Below are 20,454 nucleotides of genomic sequence, written 5' to 3'. Positions count from 1 at the left end.
CTCCACTCTGAACCTCTTGCACAATATTATCACAAAATTCCCTTCTATTCTAAGACTTTTTATTATTATTCTCGAACCTTCCTGGTTTAAGATACTAGCCTGAAATGTCTTTTGCTTCAGATGACAATTTCTTATTTTAAATCAATTCAGAAACCCGTGGGACCAAAGATAATCTCTTTCACCTGGTTTCTGTTCCTGTAAGTGACACAAATCCCAGATTCTTAATAAAACAGTGAACATTCCGCAGTAGTGGTTTCTGGACCATGATCCTTGGACTCCAAGGATCTGCCATCCACCAGTTGGGAGACCACTGGCAAATCACATAAACTCTTAGGGTATCAGTTTCTTTATCTATAAAATGGAATGACATAGATTGGGCTGCTATTCAGATTAGGATAAAATTAGGGATCCACTTCCTGGCCCATAGAAAGTGCTCATTTAATTCAGCTATTCTCCAAGGAGATGAACAACATCATCTTTTCCCTCTTAGTTGTAGTGTATTTTAATAATTCTGTTTGGAGAATTTCAGGAAGGTCTTGGGGCATGTTGGGATCTATGTTCAGGATCAATGGTGTGTGCTGAGATCCAGACAAAAAGGTCTTAACTTGCTGTTGATTAAGGAGAAGAGAGGCTTAGTTTCCCGTGCTGTCAATGTTGCAATTTTGAATCCCAAAGAGTCATTACAAATTTATTTTATTTATCTTGCTCCAAAAAGCATATGATTTCCCCCTTTCTACACTTAGCCCGGGATGGCATGTAGAGGTAAATTTGGGCATTATTGCCTTTGAAAGAGACATTTGAATCTGGCTCAGCTTTCATCAGAGTCGGGAAATCTGCTTTCCCTCTAATTGCTTCCTTCCTTCTAAGACCTAAAATTTCCTTGACACTCTCCTGCTACTTGCAAGGGAAAAATCAGTTTTACCTTCTCTTCCAAGTGGGCTATGCCTTAGTGAACCTGTCTACACAGGACAGAGAATTCCCTAACCCTAGGAATAATTTAGATCTGCAAGTCCAGGCCCAAAGGCGAAGGAAGCCACCTCACACTGCCCTCTGCCCCCTCCCGGGAAGGCACTGACGTGGCAGACACGTTGCCCTGCCCCCACCCCACACCCATTTAGGATGACTTCACTGCCCAGTTGCTTTCCTGGAATTCTCAAGCCCGAGATCATATTCCCCACATCCACCCCTGGGATCTTTTACATTGTCTTTTGGCTCCTCTCTGTTCCCCTTGCTAAACAAAGAGAAATCCAACCGGAAAGACTAGAAGGGGTAAGTGGCTGATGTGGTGGAAAGGAGGGGGCAAGGGACACTTTGCAGCCCTCTGACTTTCCCTAAATTGGCCAATTTCACATCAATAAGTGCCTCATCCATCACCACCACCTTTCAGGTGATTTTCTGTGATGGAATTTCGGGAGGGGAGGCACTTAGCATCTTATACACAATTCCTTTACAAAGTCAGTTTTTCCATCATCAGGCATTCTCAGCGCTCAAATAAAAACAGGCAGAGCTTGCTACTAAAATAGCTCTTTTTACATAAGGCCCTGCAACCCAGAAACTCCTTTCAGGGACTTATATACTTTTTTGAGTCAAAAAGAAAAAAAGCAAGCTAGACAGACTTCTAGTCCAGTGAGGACTTAACCTCCCCCATGAGGCAGGAAACTATACAATTAGCTGTCAAGCCTGACTCTGCTTCCTTGCTGTTTGACCTTAGGGAAGTGACCTCACCTCTCTGAGCACCCTTTTTATTTTCTATGACATGGTAATAATAATAATACCCCATCTATTGCCTCAAGGGCCAAATGAGGATGAGAGTATTTTGGACACTGTCATATACTTTATAACAAAATACAAGGGATTAAGAAAGGGTATGGTATAAATGAAGTTAATCACTGACTTTAGATGACTCTTGCCCCTCTCATCTTCTTTTTTAAATTACAGTTGACTTACAATGTTATTAGTTTCAGGTGTACAACTCTTTTTTTAATATAGAAGAGCTCTTAATAAGAACTAATAATAAGTATAAAATTCTAGGTAATTAAATATTACATCATAATTTGCAATTTTTTATTTTAAAGTGGAATATAAAATGCATATTATAGTTGATGGCATCTTTGTTTAGTTGAAATACATTACATATATTTAACACAACTCTTTCTCTCTCTATATATATAATATTACATCATAATTTGCAATTTTTTATTTTAAAGTAGAATATAAAATGCATGTTATAGTTAATGGCATCTTTGTTTAGTTGAAATACATTGCATATATTTAACACAACTCTTTCTCTCTCTCTCTCTCTATATATATATATGCTATAACTTGCTCTTTTCACTTAACCTTTTATGTCAGTATTACTGCAAATCAACCCAAGCCAATCTGGCCACTTGGCCTCACACAGCAAGTCAGTGTCACCTGCTTCATCCTTGTTTAGGTATATAATTGTTACCTCTCAACAAATGGGAAACTACATAAAACATAAACATAATGCACTTGTTTTAAATCAAAGGCTCTTGATATTGACAGAAGGGGCAGAGTGCAATGGAAATTGCTGGAACTAACATGGCTTGCTGGGCTCTGAGCTCCCCAGCTGTGTGATTCAGCCTTGTCTTGCCTCCGCTCTGGGAATTTCGCTGTCCTAGCTTTGTTTTTCTGCTCTGTGAAAACGAGAGATGCCACAGTTCCTGAGTTGCAAGGATTGCTCTGAAGGTAGAGTGCAAAAGGGAGTGAAGGATGGCATTCAGGCAGGAGACAGGTCAGGACCTCAGTTTGAGGGCCATCTCCTCACAGCTCACACTGAGGCTCCGGCCCCAGTGTCCTCATCTGGAAAACAGAAATACTTCCCAGAGCAGGTGGGAGAAATAAACAAGCTCCTGTAGGTAGTACCTGGTCTGCACACCTTAATGCCAGGGCTCCAGGTAAATCCTTGGCCTCTGGGAGGCACTATTGTCTCGTACTTCTTCCTATGGGCTGTGGAATTGCCGGGTCGCAAGGTCGCGTCCCAGGAGGGCCAAGGCCTACATTTGCCACCTGGGGAACATTAAAGAATAAACCTAAATTCCCTTAATTCAAATGGAGATGGTAACACCTCCCAGACAGACGGTGGTGAGACTTCAAGGAGTGTGTAAATCGCTGAGTTACCAGTGTCTGGCACTTGGGATGCTCTCAATAAAAGGGGACTGTTATTATCTGCTTGGTTTGCTCCTCTGGGCGTCGAGGTGTAAGTTTAATGACCGGGAAGGGGGTGGGAGCGGGATGCGGGGCGCCTGGTCGGCTGAGATGTCCTGGGCCAGAGCGGGCCGGGCCGGTGTCAGCGCGCATTTATTGATGGCAGGTATTTGGGGAGTAATTGAGCGCGGCGGCCGGCCCGGGGCGAGAGTGGGCCTCCACGAGCAATTAAATGTGATTAGGCCGAGACCTTCGGGATCCAGCTGGGTGATTGATAACCCGGCCGCATTCCTGCCGGGCCCGCGACATCAAACGGGCGGCCGGCGGCGGGCGGGGCGGAGGGGCTGAGCGCGGGGACCTGGCCCTTCTCGGCCTGGCGCTGCCCTTCTCGCCCGCGACGCCCACGGTTCCAGGGAGAAGCCCAGCGACTTGCCCTCCCCGCTGTTCAGGGGTCTCTTTCTTGCTGGCTTGCCAGGTGCAGCAGGGGCGGGAAAGGCAGCGAGGGGAGGTGGTGACCGGGAGCCCCCCGAGCGAGGGCTCGGCGTCCGCAGGAGCGGGGCCAGCGGGTGCTGGCGGGGTTCCTGCGATCAATCCGGCACAGAATCGCTGGAACCGGGGAGGAAAGAAGAAAACCAGAGAACGAGAAGGGGGCAAGTAGGTAGGAATAAGAATAAATAGAAAAGGAAAAACTATTGAGAGACACGTGGAGGAACAAAATGAAGACAAGAGGGAGAAGAGAGGAAGTTAAGAATGAGACCCTGAAGGGGAATTGTATGGACTGAAGATAAACGGAGAAAAAAATTAAAAAGAGAGTGGGACAGACCTGAAAAAGATTGAAAGCAGGTAAATAAAAGAGAGCAAAATAATTAAAAATAAATAAATAAGAAAGTGAGGAGTGGGCTTAAGATGGGGCATGAAAGACAAAAGAAATGGGGGAAATGAGGGAGATAAAGATAACATGAATTTGAGCAAACTCAAATAGTGAGATAGTGAAGGAAGGGGAGGCCTGCTGTCCTTCAGTCCTTGGGGTCACCAAGAGTCGGACACGACTGAGTCACTGAACAACAACAACAAAGGCAACTGATAGCCCAGAGGAGGCAGCGCTGGCCGGGGGCCTCCCTCGCTGCACCTTCACCTCCACCCCAGCCCTGCCTCAAGCTCAGCCAGTTCTCTGCCCGGCGCTCCGTGCTGCCTGGTGCCTGGGAGACCTGGCATGTGCCCCCAGCAGCCTGAGTCTGGCCCAACCCTAGCCCCAGGCCAGCTCTTTGCCCCTCCAGGCTGGACAAGGGACAGCCCCCCACAGGCCCAGCGTGAGCAGAGGGCTCCCTGCACCCCAAGTTGGGCCCCACACACCATAAATCACAAGTGGAGGTGCTGGGGGGTTCCCGGGGCTGTTGTCATCGTTGTCTCCGGAGCCAGGGCACAGTTTCTGTCTGTGCTGACTCCACAGACAGGATCAAAACAGCATGAAAGAAATCAGAGCGAGAACGTCGGCGGCGGGAGCTGGACTTCTAAAACCCCCTTCCGCCCCCATAGGCTTCAATATTAAAAAACCCCCTAGGAGCCTCAGACACTGTATTAATTAGTGCAACCACCCATGAAAAGTTGGGTTTGGAGCGGCATTCTTTGCCCTGTGTGAAAAACCAAGTCTAATAAACAATTGTTAAGTTGGCCTGTTGCCGCTGGTAAATTACATAGCATTAAAAAAATAATGCTTTTCATATTAGGCACTAATTAAAGGTTGGGACAGCTTTAAAACAAGAGAGGGAGGGGGGAAATCAAAGAAAATATAAAAATGTTCTTTCAAGAGTTATGGGAGGTTAATAAAGTAGGTCTGTTAGAGTGAGCCTACTTTGCCCCTAGCTACAGCCAAACTGGAGCCACCACAATTGGGTCTCAATAAGATAATGATATTCCTTTCTCTGCTATTAAAAGCCTCCCAGTGCAAACTTAAAATGATTTATTTAATTTAGGAAATTATGAGGTGTAACTTCAAAGCCTGAGCCGTTAGTAATGGAAAATACCAGGTTGTTTAAAATTATAATAATAATTGTTTGGAGGACTCAGGACATCAAAGTGTTTTCATCAACAAATGCAGAGGGGTCCGGAGGAGGTTGGAAAGAGTCAGAGGAGGTGGATGGAGTTTGGATTTGATTATTATGAACCTTATCAGGGCAGGATTCAGGATTCCCGCAGCCTGGTACTCTGTTCTGCTTTGAAGCAGGCTATTTTGGAAAGTAATTTTACTGCTTTTTATTTAGTTCCTAGCAGGGAGGGAGGTGAGAGGGTTGTTGAGGGTGGGAGAGGAATGGAGGGGTCCAGGAGTTGACAGCAGACTTTTCCTCATTGCTCTCTGGCCGATTTCACTGATTTCATTAAGGAGGCCTACGGCATCACCAATCTTGAGATTTCTTTTTTTAGCTTACATTGAAGGGGAAAACAGGCACAATCAACTTCACCAACTGGGCCCTGTGACTTCAGGGAGGGGTGTGTGTGTGTGTGTGTGTGTGTGTGTGTGTGACGTGGGTTCTTTTATAAATGAGGTTTATGTTTATTCCAGACCCAGCAGTGGAGAGGGATTGGGGGTGGGGAGGTGGCCTCTCCAACCCGTGGCAAATGAGCCGCTTTTATAGCAAAGAATGGCCGTGGGAGTTTTCATTCGGTCAGACAAGGTTCTGCTCAAAGGCAGGGATCCTCTTTTCAGTCGGGTCAGGCAGACGTTTCACCAGCGCCTGCTCTCAGCCAGCCAGGCCTTCGCCGCTTACCTCCTGCCGGCCCTGCTCCTCCCCAGGGCTGCAAGGGGGAGGAGGCTGGTCAGGCTGAGCCTCAGGTCCCCTGTGATGGAGAAGCTGGCACCCTGGGTGAGGAGCCCCTTACAGCAATGAGGGGTGGGGAAGGGAATGCAGAGAGGGACTCCAGAGCAGGGCTGTGCTGGGATCTGGGCTGGGGGGCCTGGAGGGCTCCCTAGGGTCCTTCATCCCTCAACTCCTCTGAGACAGGTCCTTCAGGGCCCCCTTTGCCAGACTTCACCCCCTATCTCCAGGCTCACACTTTAGCCTGAATTCTGCTGTTGCCCTTTATGGACTCTGGGACCTTAGTGAGCCCCTGAGCCTCAGTTTCCTCACCTATAAAATGGCATCAATAATACCTCTCCAGGGGGGTGTGCAATGACTGGATGAGATGAGACAGAAGATGCCTAGTTCCATACTTAGTAGGAGCTCAATACATACGATTCCCTCTCCTTTCCGTCCTCTCTGCTTCCTGAGAGCAGAGCCGTCTTGCTGAGAAGTTTTAGATAAAAGCCTTAAGAATTACAGGAGGGCGGGTGGAGCTGTGTGCCAGTCTCCCGACAGCGCAGGCGACTATGGCCAGAGCCGGCACGCGGACATGTTCGGTTTTCATTTCCAAGGCGCGCTGCTCGGGTCCTTGGTGACTCAGGGTCCTCTGTCAACCGCAGGTTGTTGGTCTGGTCCCTGAGACGCCTGGCATACCAAGCCCGACATACGCAGGGACCCTGGCGACTGCCAAACCTAAGGCGGGGCCGGCAGTTCGGAGGGAGCCCCAGAGTACGGCGCACCGGCGGCCCCGCGGATCTCTGGCCGTGGTCTGGTCCCCCTTAACCCGGCCACGTCCTCGACTAGGGGGTAACCCCATCCACCCAGGAGCTCCGGGGTGCATGTATTGGAGCCTGAGCGACGCTTTTTCCCCTCTCCCGGCCTCAGGTTTTCGCTGGGATTTAGGGCGATTGAGGAAATGCGCGGGCGCTTAGACGGTTTTCAATCCACCCCGCTGACCACGCAGGACGCAGCCCGGATTCTCCGAAAACCACTCTGGCCCGTGACCCCCTCCTCTTCTTCGGGGCAAGCTGACTCTTAACCCAGAGGCGGCAGTGTCTCAGGATCCCCTATCCTGAGCTGAGATCGCCGGAGGCTAGGGTCTGAGAGACCCCGGGAAAGAAGCTCGATGGGCTGGTTCATTAGGGACCCAGCTTGGCGGCTGATGAAGAAACCGGGAAGGGCTTCGGCCTTCGGAAAGCGCATCCCTTAAATGAGATGGGCCAGCGGGATGGCAAGGGCACACGTTCGGGGAGGTTTGAGACGCTCCTGCAGATCACTCCAGCTCCGGAGTGCAGTGGCAGAGCTAGAAGTCGGTCGGACCCCAGCTTCGGAAGCGATCCCTGGGTTTGGATCACACTTCGCAGGAGAAACTCACCGCCCGACCTTGGGAGCCTCTGCCCAAGGGGAAAATGGAGTTTCCTGAGCCCACCTGTAAACCGGGCGCGGGCACAAAGGAAACTGGGACGAAAGCGCTGGTCCTGGCAGGTGTCAAGTTCCAGTCTCCCCACCGCACAGTCTCCGCATTACTGTTTTCCGCTCCCTTCCGACTTGTTCCCAGGGTCACCGGAGCCCCTCATCCTAAAACTGCCCTCGGAAAGGTATCTTCAATGGCCACTTGATTTCTTTGTGCAACAGAAAGCAGAGTTTGATTCTTCCCTGCTTCCTCTACCCATTACCAATTTATTTTCATGGTGATGCCTCAAAACCCAAGCCTGACCCCCGTTTCGTAGCCAGTGGAAAGGCAGACTGCAAAGCAAAGGGCACTTGAATGGACTACCTTCCCCCTACAAACCGAAAAGAGCATTTGTTCGAGATCGATCTCCTTGGAAGGGAGATAGGAATGGTAAACGGAATGTGATTTGACACAGTCCTGAAAGGGCAACAGGCATCCATCTATCCTGCACCCCACCCCCCAACTGAATGCATCCAGTTACCATCTCCATTTGCAAAGAACTATATAGGTCCGTTCCCTCAGCTTGTTTTGTTTAGCTGAGAGATTTCAAGTTCAAGATTTTTCCCTTGAAAAACCCCTCAGATTCTGGCATATCCCTGGGCCCTGCCACTTCTAAGCTCATCTTTCACTGATTTGAAAAACTAATAGCAATTTTCCGTGAGTAACACAAGCTGCCAAAGGAAGCAGTTCAAAGTCTTTTGCTGTTTTCAATGGACTTCCCTACCCCGGGCTGAATCTGGCCACAGCTCTTGATTGATTCACATTAAAATCATCATAAAAATCACCAGGCCCCCTCCCCCATCTGGGTGGCATTTCTGGGTTAAGTCCAGCTAAAGAACACAGAGCGCCTCTTAAAAATAATTGTGACTTTGGACAGACTTTACTGCAATAAAACAAACGTTTAATTTAATTCAGAATAAGAGATAAGAAATAACTCTTCAATAAAATATATAAAATTATACAAGGCACCCTTTCAAAGGGATAAAAGTATACTTGGGGCAGGGAGGGGGTGCTGGATAGAAAGATTAAATACCAAGGAGCTATATGGGCTGTCAGACAACACCATTTTTTACCAAGTCAAAACATGGCTTTACCCTCTGCCCCCAACATGTTAAAAAGTATATAAATTTTTCTAGTAAGTTTAGCACATACAATAGGTACACACAGAGAAAGCATGATTTTCTTCTTTTTGGATCTATTCATTGTTCAAGAATATTTAGCATACAGACAATGGTTACAAGATACTCATTTTTTTTTTTAAGCAGAGAATAAACTACACCCCTCCCCCAAATTGCCTTTGCAATGCGTGAGGACTGACATACCTAGTGGTTCACAGAAACCATCAATTCTTCCCAACATGCTTAAACTTTTCACTCCCCAATTATCTGAAATGAAGTCAAGCAACAGCCTTGAGAGGAATTAGGAAGGACCTCCATTTTCCACCTTACCCGGGAGGACTCTCAGGAGTCTTTTATTGATCTTACAAAAACTTTTAATAATGTGTAATAAACAAGGTGGAGAGGGGGGAAAAATATAAGGCCAAATAGGGTCATGTCTAGTGAATTTTCAATCTATGTGAGTTTTTAATGCACATGAAAAATGCAAAAACATGGTGTGTCCCTTTTCTCCATATCTACTCCTTATGCAAGTAATGTCTAATGTTTGTTTTCCATAAGCTAAAGTCAGTTATTCCATCCAAATCACCAGATTTCAGCAATTTTGGCAAAAAATTTGTCTCCCCCATAAGAAAAAAAAACAACAGGTAGACTTAAGCAGTCTCTTTTAGGAAGGTGAAATATAGAGAAAAAAGATATATATATATATATAAATTTTGCCTTTCAAAATAATTTGATTTTTATGTCTGCTGTATAAAAATGTATTATATTTTATTATATATATATTTATATATAAAAACTGTCAGAGCCAATCTTTATGAAAGGGCGGGGGGGGGGGGGGGGCGGGGTGCATCTGGCAGATTAACCAAGAAAACAGGGCTTGGGTGTCTCCAGTCAAAAGAAGCAATTCGAACTATGTCTGTGGCCCTGTAGACCTAGCCACTGAGGCTGAGGGTGGTGCATGCAAGGTTTGCAGAGCGGGACTGTCTTCTTGGAGAGGGAGGGGGGAGGCTTTTAAACAAACATCCGTCCTGGAGTCTATTGAGCTGGTCTTCCTTAGGATAGGTGGTACATGCCATATCCCACTGGTGTCGCATAGAGTCCGACGGGTGGGATGGGGAGCACAGGTCTATGGAAAGGGTAAGATGCACCGTATAGAGATGCTGCTTGCAGGGGAGAGTTGATGGGGAAAGGGAGGCTGAAGCCGGAGGGCAGCATAGGTTTTGCAGCCATTTTCAGCTTTTCCAGTTCTGCCTCCTGCAGTCTTTTCGCCTTGGCTCTTCGGTTCTGGAACCAGATTTTGACCTGGGTCTCTGTGAGGTTCAGAGAGCTGGAGAACTCTGCCCGCTCTGCGATGGAGAGGTACTGTTTCTGGCGGAACTTGCGCTCCAGAGCGAGGAGCTGGGACGTGGTAAAGGGTGTGCGCGGCTTCCGATTGGTCTTGTGTTTCCTCAGGGTGCAGGTGGTAGGACTCATGTGTCCTAGGGAACAGAAATGGAGAGTTAGCAAAAGAAAGTGGCTTTGTCACCAGGTATGTCCAAGTGGGCGGGAGGGAAGGGCTCCTTTTCATCGTTCAAAAAGGAACTCGGTGAAAACCATGTAAGGTTGATGTGTTTTTTGGTGGTGGGGGGTCGAGAAGGACCAAACTTAAATGAATTTGCTGTTTTGCTTTAAAAAATTGAATCTTTTTACAAAAAGCTGGGCAGTTAAATGGTGTCACAGAATTTTCTATATGGCAAACAAACAGCATTAGAGATCATGAAACAGGAACACATCCCTGATATGCCAAGAGAGCTGAGGGTTCTCTGAAAAACAAAACCCCATCTCTTCCTGATAACTCATCTTAAGGTGGGGGGGGGGGGGGGTGGTTTCATGATAATCCTCACATCCCTAGGATGCTGAAATAAATATGAGAAGGAAAACAAATAGGATCTTATAAACTGAGTTGGTCCCCTCTCTGTACCAGGAAATGCTGGGATTGCATCAGCATATTTATGAAGGATAATTGTGCCGATAAGGTCTGTGGTAAATTAATAGCATCTTTGGATTGGGGAGCAGCCTCATGCAATAAACAGCCACAGAGCTGTCATTCCCTCCAGTCTACAGATTATAAAACCTGAACATCATTTCACAGATCTGGATGTGGGATAACTTTCTTGGCTGGGTGCTTCTGTAATATAAACTTTACAGAAGGAGGGAAAAATTAGCTTGCCCATAAATGTAAATGTCAGGGGAAATCATGCTGCCTCCTGAATTGAGAGCATGTGATGACATCTTAGTCATCTCTCGTACCCATTCTTATGGTTTGGAGCAAACGTGTAAATGATTAGCTTGTTGCTGGAATTTAGAAAGAAAGAATAACAAGCAAAATAAAGGTATGCCAACAATGGCATCCAGACTCTACATTTAAAATGGATTCAATTATAGGAAGTCACAGGACTGAGCATCCTTGTGATTCCATAGAATCAACTAACTTTGGGCTTTTCCTTAAATTGAATGGGGCCAGGGTGGGGGGAGCTAAGGGACAGATGCTGAAGAGTTCATTTTCTGCATCTGGCTTTTATGAGCTATGTTAATTTCCCAAATGCAGTCACAGTAGTAAGTACTCCAAAGGGAGAATGTCGCATTTCTTGTTTAGTTACTTTGGTGGCCCAAGAAAGTTTACACTTCATAGTTGAGGGTGACACAGCACAAGTGCCAACCCAGCCTCCCTTTCCAACAAGAAATGGGTTTGTCCTAATGTGACATTATTAACCATCACTTTAAGTGATTAAAAAGAAAGGTAGTGGCTTCTGCACTCAATCAAAAACCAGAAGTCTGGGCAACGGATGGAATAGCAACTACCACAGGCGTGCAGACTTTTGCATATGCTAATCCCTAAGTAAGCCAGAGAGCCAGGGGTGCCTACTTCTTACTTTGCAAATAAAATAACAACAGAGACTCAGATCTGTGAAATTCTCACCCTTCAAAGACTTGACCGGGCTGCTTGGGAGAACCCAGTGGTCACAGCACAGACACCAAGCTTCTAGAGTCTACACTTGCCCCTGTTGAAAGGAACTCCGTGCCTGGGCACAGTCATTCCGCTGATCCTAGGGGCTGCATTTGAATTATGAAGTCCAGGAGACGGGACTTGCAGTATATCAAAGCTATAAGGCTATGAGGCTTCCTATCCAGCATACCACTCCTCACCCTCCCATCCCCAATCCATTTTAAACCTGAGGAAGGATGAGATTATACAAAGCAAAACAGCATTGGTCCTACTGCCTGTGAATAACAAAACCCGGCCTGGGTAAGTGGCTCCCTCCTGCCCCAGGCTCTGTCCCTAGGCTCCCGGAACCCACTGCTTTCTACCACAGGGCTCCCGAGGCCATCTCCAGGCCTAAACCACGACTGACCTACTTTTTGTTTTAAAGTTAAAACAAACTTTAAAGCTAAAGTTTAAAGTTTATTTTAAAGTTAAATCCTTTCTCATAATCTCTGATTTTTCTCATGAGAAGGCCACATCGAGGGCTGCCTTACCTTGGGCCCTGGCAGACATATTTACAGAACCCCAACAACCTAAGTAAGTGGAAATCTCTGACCTCTGGACACTACTCCCTGTAAGGTCTGAATCATTGATGTGAGGCTGGGAATTGACCCAGGCCTATGAATACACAGACACTAAATATTTGTCAAAACAAATTAAGTTCTTTAAAGTTTCTGAGCCTCTATTTCGCCATCAGTAAAATGGGTAACTAATACTGATCCTGCAGTTCAGAGTACCAAATTTTAGAACGCCCAGAGTCGTGGGCTGCCACCAGATAGGGGATCATTAAATGTCCCGAAGCCTTTCTTGTCAAGCCCAAACTCGATGTGTGCAGATTCCTCTGAACTCCGCTGAAATGTCCTCATCTGTTACTGGGAGGCTGGCTTCAGCCACACAGAGATCAGATAAGATAATATGGTGAAAAGTGCTATAAAGCACTGTGCAAACTTGAGTTTAAATTCTTTGAGTCCTTAATCTCCACGCCCTTTGAATCTTTTGGAGGTTCTAACAGGGTGGAGAAAGATGCCAAAGGGGACCGCCACTGATGTCTGGTTATATGGCCTTGTTCTGTTCACAAAATACTTTGTTTCTGAGTTTTCTCAGCTGATGGAAATAGAGTAAAATGTGATGCTCCCAGCTTTGGAAAAAAAAATCCCTCCGCAGGCCCCTTCTCTCTCGCTTTTCCTAGAGGTACAGTGCGGGTAGAGCAATCTTAAAGGTCAGGAGATATAAGTAAAAGGAGCTATAAGAAATGAATGGTTTGTCCAAATTGCAAAAAAATACCCAAGGCCCCAAAATAGATGTCTAAATGCTGGAAGAGAAATCAGCTCTCTTGGGCCTCTCTGTTCTTCCTTATTGGCAGGAAGCGGGGTGCAGGTGTTTCAGCCTCTCCTTGGTCTCTCTGGGTAGAAGGATCAAAGGCGGCCAGGGCTAGGACACCAGGGCCCCTTGCCCAATTCTGCCACTGTTAGTGACCTGGCTCAAGCAAGTTCAATCCTCAAAGTCTGGGTGTCTGAAAACTGAGATAACCACAGGTCCCGGGCTTCTCCCCACACTTCGAGGTTCCAGCGATGACCGGGATCTGGTGAACTAATAAGTATCACTTTGTAAACTCAAGCGCTGCTGGAATGCTGTTAATTATTACTTTGAGCCAAGCGGAGCCCCACGCCGCTGACCGCAGCCCGCTCCCAGCGAAGCGACGTGCCGGTCGTCGGGAGATACTTCCTCGCCGCATAGGTCTCTGCCGCCATCCCTCCGAGGGATCGTGCTTCGATTCCCCAGGGACCAACGGAAGATGATCACTGCTACCCCAAAGTCCGATTAGATTTTAACGAGCTCATCTTTAAAATGAGGGCACACCTCGCAGGGTTATGAACTTTGAAAAACAGTAAGGCACTCCGCTTCTGCCTGGCATATATTCGGGTGCACATTAAACGAGAATCCTTCTTCACTCCCTAGACAGAAACCTCAATGGACAGTGAGAAAAAGCGAAGTGGCCTGAGCGCAGGGCTGTGGGCTAGAGAAAACGACAACCGAGCGACCCCAGCCAACGCAGCTGGGTTCGCCCTTCAAAGACCAGGGAGTTGGCAATCGTATAGAACACTTTGTGTAGCTGGGGGATCCCGAACACGCGCTGCGCGGCTATCACCCAGAAGGTGTCTTGGATGCCGCTGGACTCTGGGGATATTAAGGGGCCAAGACCTTGCAATGTTTGCTTTAGGGGGCGCATAGTACAGAGGGGCCTCCGTACCATAACTTGGAATACTGGCCCCTAGTTCCCTCCGGTACCCCGCGCACCCCACCTACTCCTGGTCCCGGCTGCCGCAGGCACTCACTTGGCGGCGGCGAGTATCTGCCCGGTTCCTGCATCCACGCCGCTCCGTCTTCTGAATTTTCCGACTTGACCGAGGCGGTCTCGAAGGGTTTGACCAGCGGCCCGGGGCTGTGAGCTTCCCGGACGCCGTGGCCAGGCAGCAGAAGCGGCCGCAGGGTGGCCCCGGCGGAGGCGCTTTCGGCTGGCCGCGGGGACGTCTCCTTGGGCGGCTTCTTGTCCGACATGAGCGCCTCCACACTGAAGGGCAGGCTGGAGACCTTGACGCGGCGTTCCTCCGCTGCCCCTTCGGCGCCCCCAGGCCCCGGGCCCGGTCCGGCCACCATCGCTGGGCCCTCCTCATCAGACGAAAACAGGTCATTGCCTTTGGACGGAGAAGCCATGACTTCTCTGCCCTACGTAGCTCCCGGCGCGCGACTCCGCTGGCAACCCGGCAGCTGCGACTCAAACTTTTTTGGGGGGGAGACAGGAGGGGCGCGCCTGGAGCCGTGCCTTTCCTCCAAGGGGAAGTGAGAGACTGGGCTCAGCCAATCCGCGCTCTCCCTGGCGCTGACGCCACGGATGCTAGCCTCCGATTGGTTCTTCCGGAAGAGGCTGGGACCTTTTTTTTTTTTTTTCTGTTTGAAATAAATTAGGAGTTAATTACAGGAGCAGTCAGCAGAGTTGTTATTAGGCGATCCCTCAAGGGTTATAATCACGCCAAAACTGAAAAGTCTAAGGCGTAATTAAGGCCGATTATTTAAAGAGGAAGTTCGCCGAGTCCCATTTCTTCTCTCTTTTGACCCCTCTTTTAAAAAGGTTCTCCGCTCCAGAACGCGTTTAAAATCTGCAACTGACATTGCAAAAAACTTTGATGAAGCTCCTACTATGGGCTGAAACTGGGCTACTTAACAGTTTTCGGGGTCAGCACTGAAAGCAAGGGCCAGCATCCCTGTTAAAAGAAATACTACATGCATGGCGCTTATAAGAGCAGATATTTCGCTATTAGCAAGTGCCCATCAGCGTTTGCTATTACTGTAACTCCCCTAGGAGAGGGGCCGGAGAGAGTCAGAGAGGTTGGTGGTCACGACAACCCTCTCCCAAGTAGCTGGAAAATTTAAAGCAGAGCTTTCCATCTCTTACACTCAAAACCAGCGCACTCTGAGAAACTCGAAATCCTTGAGTTTTCTTTTCCCTGAATCTCTTCGCTGGACGAAATCCGGATCCGACCTTTTTCTCAAGACTGCGTGCATTGTGTGTTTATGAGTTTGTTTGAGCCTGTGTTTGTCATGTGTGTTTAGGTGCCAGTGTTTGCCTTCAAGGAGGAGGAGGGAGGAAAAGGCATAGATAATATCGAGTGGTTCCCAACCACCCCCACCCCCACCCCCTGCAAATCTCATAAATATTGGGTGCCAAGTTTGCACACCCCAGCCTGTGTATCTTTTAGGGAAGCACATTTTTATTCATTGCACCTAGTTAAAAAAAAAAAAAAAGTATAGATATCCCCACCCTACTTGAAATTATACCCTGGGTAATTACATCTCAAAGCCTTAGTGATGACTGTCTCAGTATGGGAAAGGGGAGAGCACAGAAGCTTCTAAAGTGCAGAGACCAATCTTGCTGCAGGCCACGGGGTCAACACCTATTGCTTCAAATGATGCCTGCTATGCTATGGTTGCCTTTTCCTATATCTGAGTGATTTCCTATATCCCAAAGATGATGAGGCGAATAGAAGTATCCCAACTCAGGGACTTGCACACAGCAGATGCTTGTTAAATAGTTCCCAAAGCTTTGGAAGGAAGGGACATTCATTTTAACTAGTGAAATGACCAGACCTTGGAGCTACCTCGATATTCAAGAGAAACTTGACCCCTAGATCCACTTCCTAGAGCACTTTCTTTCACCCCAAACCTCTGTCTGGACTGAAACTGTGCTGGCCTGGGATAACCAGAATAAGTGTTACTGACACTTAGAGGAGAAAAACACTGCACTGTCCACTTAACTCAGTTTGATTAAAAATGGTCTTGAATAAAAGCTTAAAAGTAAATAAGTCTTAACCACAGCCTTCTAAAACCTCCCTCTCCCACCACTATCAAGAAACTGAAAGTTTAGAGAAAGTTATTTAAAAATTCACACACACAATTATGAGAGCTATCTGGAGATACATGCCTTATGCATTTTCCCCTTGAGTCATACTTGATAGTTGACTTGATATGCATCTCAAATACCGTACGGTAAATCCACATTAAGTTCCGTGCCTTTTAGAGATAGCTAAGCAAGGTGCAGGGTATATATTTTGGAAGCAAACCTGAAATTCGTTTAGTACTCAGCTGCCAAAATGTACAAATGGTAAAGTTTTCAGTTGGGTGGTACCCAGCCACTGTTTGATAACTGTTCTTGAAACCTCCTTGTTAATATTTGTCAGTTAGGGGACATGCAGACTCATTCCTGGGATTTTTTCTTTTTCTTAAATCAGTGCTACTAGAGCTCTTTTGACTAACTTTTCTAGGAGAGGATATGTTAAGTTCCTCTCCCCTACTCTCTGGTCCTGATGTCCAGGCAAACGATGAAAAGTATGAAGCCGGAAATGACAAAATAGAAGAAATTTAAAAAAAATAATAACTGGTGTTCTAAGCCAGGATACTAAGTTTTGGCCATGAATAGATGTCCAGGGAGAAACCAGCCTGACCGTCTTGCTTTCTGCCGGCTCCCTCCCCAGCACCCTGCTGGGGCTGGACAGTTCTGGAAAGGGTCTCTTTTGCTGTGAAAAGAGTGGAAGCGCAACGTAATTCTAACCTTTTATGGAAAGCCCCGTCTGTTCATTTGCTCCTGAGTTGGCTGCGTTTTTTTAGAATATTGTATTCACCTCTTCCTGGCCGCGTGACCCTGGTCTTTTTACTTCTTCCTTACACACCCCCGACTCTGTCCTTTTTTTTTTTTTTTTTTAAATCTCTAGAATGAGAGAACCCCTAACCAGAATGACTCTAGTGGCAATTCCGTTCAAGGGGCCAAATAAAATAACTAGCAGGTGTAGGGGGTCCAAACAAACGCCACCACATTATTGTATATCAAAAGCAGCAACAAGTTATTGCTTTCTCTGCCAGATATCCAAAATGAGGCATGTCGCTCCCTTTCACAGAGTTCATGATGGGTTCTTCGTAAAATCTTCGGGACTGAGCAGTCGGCTTGCCCTGAAAAGCGTACGGTCCCTTAGCAGAGGCCTGGCTTTGGCATGTAGGGAGCATTCAGTTAAGGTGAGTTTGGTGACATATTCGCAAGCAAAAACGTGAGGTTCCAACAGGAACTCAGTCACCACCGAGCGTCACCTCTGCTTTAGTATCTGAACCTGTCTTCCAGGGTCTCATTTGTTTCTTCCAACACATCGCTAAGCGCAGAAATTATTTTCCCTGTTTTACAGATGAAAAGCCTAAAGCCAAGGAGCGCTAATTGTGCGGCGAGGTCACGCAGGTAGTAGCGGAGGACCGGGGCATCCCCCTTGCAGCACCGGCTGGTGCGCGCAGACCTGCCGCTCTCCACGTTCGCACGCGCCCCAGCCCCGCGTGGAGAGGCCGCGCGCGCGAACCGCAAGTCTGGAGGCGAAAACCGTGAAGGAGTGCGCGCGGACTGCCGCGTCTGCAACTCCAGGACCGGTCGCTGGATCCCGGCGGCTCGGAGGGGGCGGGGGAGGGGCGGGGGAGGGGGCTGTAGACGGGCCAGGGCTGCGGGCAGGCGCCAGGCGCGGGGAGATGAAAGGCGGGCTCCGGGGGAAGGGGCTGCGCCGGGTGACCGGCTCCAGCCGCGCCGGGCGCCCCGCCCCCGCTGCCCGGGGCAGAGGCGGCTGCCCGAGCCGGAGCCGCGTTAATTGCTCTCGGCCCCGGCACTCAGCCTGCGCGGAGCCGGGACAACCTCGCTCCAGGAGGAATGACAATTCGCCCTAATGGGACAACCTCGCTCCCAGAGGAGTGACAATTCCTCCTAATGGGCCGCTCGTTAGCGGCCTATTCTCCCGAACCCGGGTATCAGAAGCGGGCAGACAAGCGGGCGCCAAAGTCCGCCTGGAATTCCACAACACCGCTCCCCCATCATTCCCCTCCCCACCTCCAGTCCTTCGCTGTGTGACCTCGGGCAAAAGGCTGCTCCTCTCTGAGCTCATTTTTCTTACCTGTGCAGTGCGGAGTAGGTACGGGAAACAGCAGACCTCACTAGGGCGGGCATATTTCCAGGCATTTGAGAGATCACTTTCCGAATTAGAGCACGAAGGTGGGTAGACAGGGCTTGGGGGTAGCTGCTTGAGGTTCTTCGGGCGGGGGGGCGGGGGGGGGGGGGGGCAAATCCCTTGCTTATGAAGTTCTGGACGTTCCAATCGGTTTGCTATGGCCCCTTGCTCACTGAGGTCTTTCACTGGAGAGAAGGAGCCTTTGCCAAAGCGCTACACGGATTACGCAAGCTACCGGAGGCCCGAGCGTTCATGCCTCCCCATTTCACAGGTGAAGAAGTGGAGGCCCACACAAGAGAGAGCCCAGCCTAAGATTTGCTGGGCTAGAGTCCGATTCTACACAGTCCCCCTGGAAGAAGCCCACTACAGGGACATCCTCGGAGGAGAACAGAAGAAATGGAGACATTGTTCCTCTCTCTGAGCCCCACAGCCTCGGAGAAGAGAGGGCCAGTTCATGGAGACCCAGTTGTTCCTGGTCACAGCAGGCGTGAGGGTTCCTAAAGGGGAAAGAGAGTTGTGAGTCTGCTCCTGTGGTTAGTTCCCTGTTCAAACCCAGGCCCTACTTACCATTTGCCCCCTGTACTGAACTGGGGGCCTCAGTAACCTCTGTTACAAAAGATGCCCAGTCCGATAGGACTGCTGGTGAGGACTAGGTGAGAAGCCTCATAAAAAGCCGGTAACACAGAATATGGCAGCCTCAGGCACCCCCATCCAGGAGTGGCTGTAAAGGTTCTGCTTCCACCCTCCTGGAGGGTTTAAACAGCATTCAGTCTAATCAGGCACTTCACCTCTCTGCACCGTGGTTTCCTCATCTGTAACAGGGCAGTATCTGGCTGTTAGTAAATGTTGGCTGTTATTATTTCTTAAGGCATTGTTGATAGTATTTTTTTTTTTTTTACCATCCTTTTCAATAAGTCTGCCTGACATCACACACATCTGTGATCCAGTGATCCAAAGCTGGGTAACTTGAGGAACGAGAAAGTAACTTTTCTGAGCCTTTTTGGCCCCTCTCTGCAGAATGGGTGTAACTACCCACCTCTTGAGAAGGAAGCAGACTGACAACTCTGTCAAGCAAGGGTTGGGGATCAAGACAAGAAACGGTCTAGACAAACAGCACAGGGTATCTCCCATTTCCCAGCCTCTGGGCACAGCTCGCTGGCACCTTCCCAATTCCTGCCTGCACTGGAGAAAGGTTCCCACGAACAGAGCCCAAGCCACCATTTGTCTGCACAGAAAGACCCAGAAGGCCCCCTGGAAAAGGTGACTCCAGAAAGCTGGGTGGCTGAGGTTCTATAGAATCAGTCCAGCCTTCCAGGGCATCTTGCCCAGCCATTCACAAATATCTGTCCTCCATCTCACTACTTCTCAGTTTGCCCATCTGTAAAAGCAGGAAAAATACCCATACTGAACTGGGCTGAAATGAGTTTTAAACCACAGTTCAGTAACTGTCAGCTCCCTCCTATACCTTAAGCAACCTGTGATGGAAAGGCCCTCATTCCTGCTTAAGGAGGAGAAAATTGAAGCTTAAGGCTAGATAAGAGTTTCTCACAACTAGTAAATACCTGGCAGAGATGCACATCAGGGTTTGGCTGATTCTAAAAATGTCTGTATTTTGCCTGAGGCAGACGTTGCTGTAAAGGTGGGAGGAAGGGCATCTGGAATTGCTCACAGCAATGAAGTATCTACTATTCCCATTTTCTTCCAATTAGACAGATGGAACTGTTGAGTCTGGGAGGGGCCTAATTAGTAGGGAGAACACACAGACAAAGTGTATCCTGTTTTATGGATTCCCAAATAGTTCAGCAGGAATCTGAAATCTCTCTAATTTAGTGGCACAAATTGGTTTAGCTTCAAAATGCAGCCACTGGACTTGGGAAGGGGAAAAGGAAATTTGAGGAGTTACTTAATAGATAAATTGTATTTTTTAATTAAGAAAAATGAATCTCACCCAGTTGCCCCACCCCCAGTTGCCTGGTAGGGAAGAAGAAAGGTTTGCTTTACCTTAAGGATGAAGACAATTAGAAGCAATTATTCAGAACTCTGTTAGTCATTTCTAGAGGAGGGGTTGGGGCATTGGAACTGAACCCAGAATTTGTGCCCGCCTTGGGAGGGGGCTGCAGGCCACCACTGGCAGCAAAAACAGCATATCTTGAGCTGTAGGCTTTGAGAAAGTGCTTTCACATCCAGGACTTTACTCACTCCTCAGGACCACCCCTGGGCGTGAGATACCCTGCTCCCTCCTACACCCTCCAGGCCTCATTCTAGTCCATCACCTCATTTTACCGAAGTGGTAACAGCAGCTCAGAGAGGTGTAACCACATGTCCGGAG

At 48.2% G+C, this 20,454-nt stretch overlaps 1 protein-coding gene across 1 annotated transcript; it reads right to left on the bottom strand.

Moving 5' to 3' along the window:
- Nucleotides 1–9,629: 9,629 nt before the first annotated feature.
- On the bottom strand, nucleotides 9,630–14,313 carry MSX2 (msh homeobox 2). The gene is made up of 2 exons (XM_052659293.1): nucleotides 13,935–14,313; nucleotides 9,630–10,054 (listed from the first exon to the last, which is right to left on the bottom strand). Exons 1-2 carry the CDS (start codon nucleotides 14,311–14,313, stop codon nucleotides 9,630–9,632), a joined length of 804 nt encoding a protein of 267 aa, XP_052515253.1.
- Nucleotides 14,314–20,454: the final 6,141 nt, after the last annotated feature.

The sequence above is a fragment of the Budorcas taxicolor genome, chromosome 20 (genome assembly GCF_023091745.1).
Source record: "Budorcas taxicolor isolate Tak-1 chromosome 20, Takin1.1, whole genome shotgun sequence".
Lineage (NCBI taxonomy): Eukaryota > Metazoa > Chordata > Mammalia > Artiodactyla > Bovidae > Budorcas > Budorcas taxicolor.
Note: the sequence above shows the minus strand (reverse complement) of the source record. Positions and strands in the feature narration are given on the sequence as shown.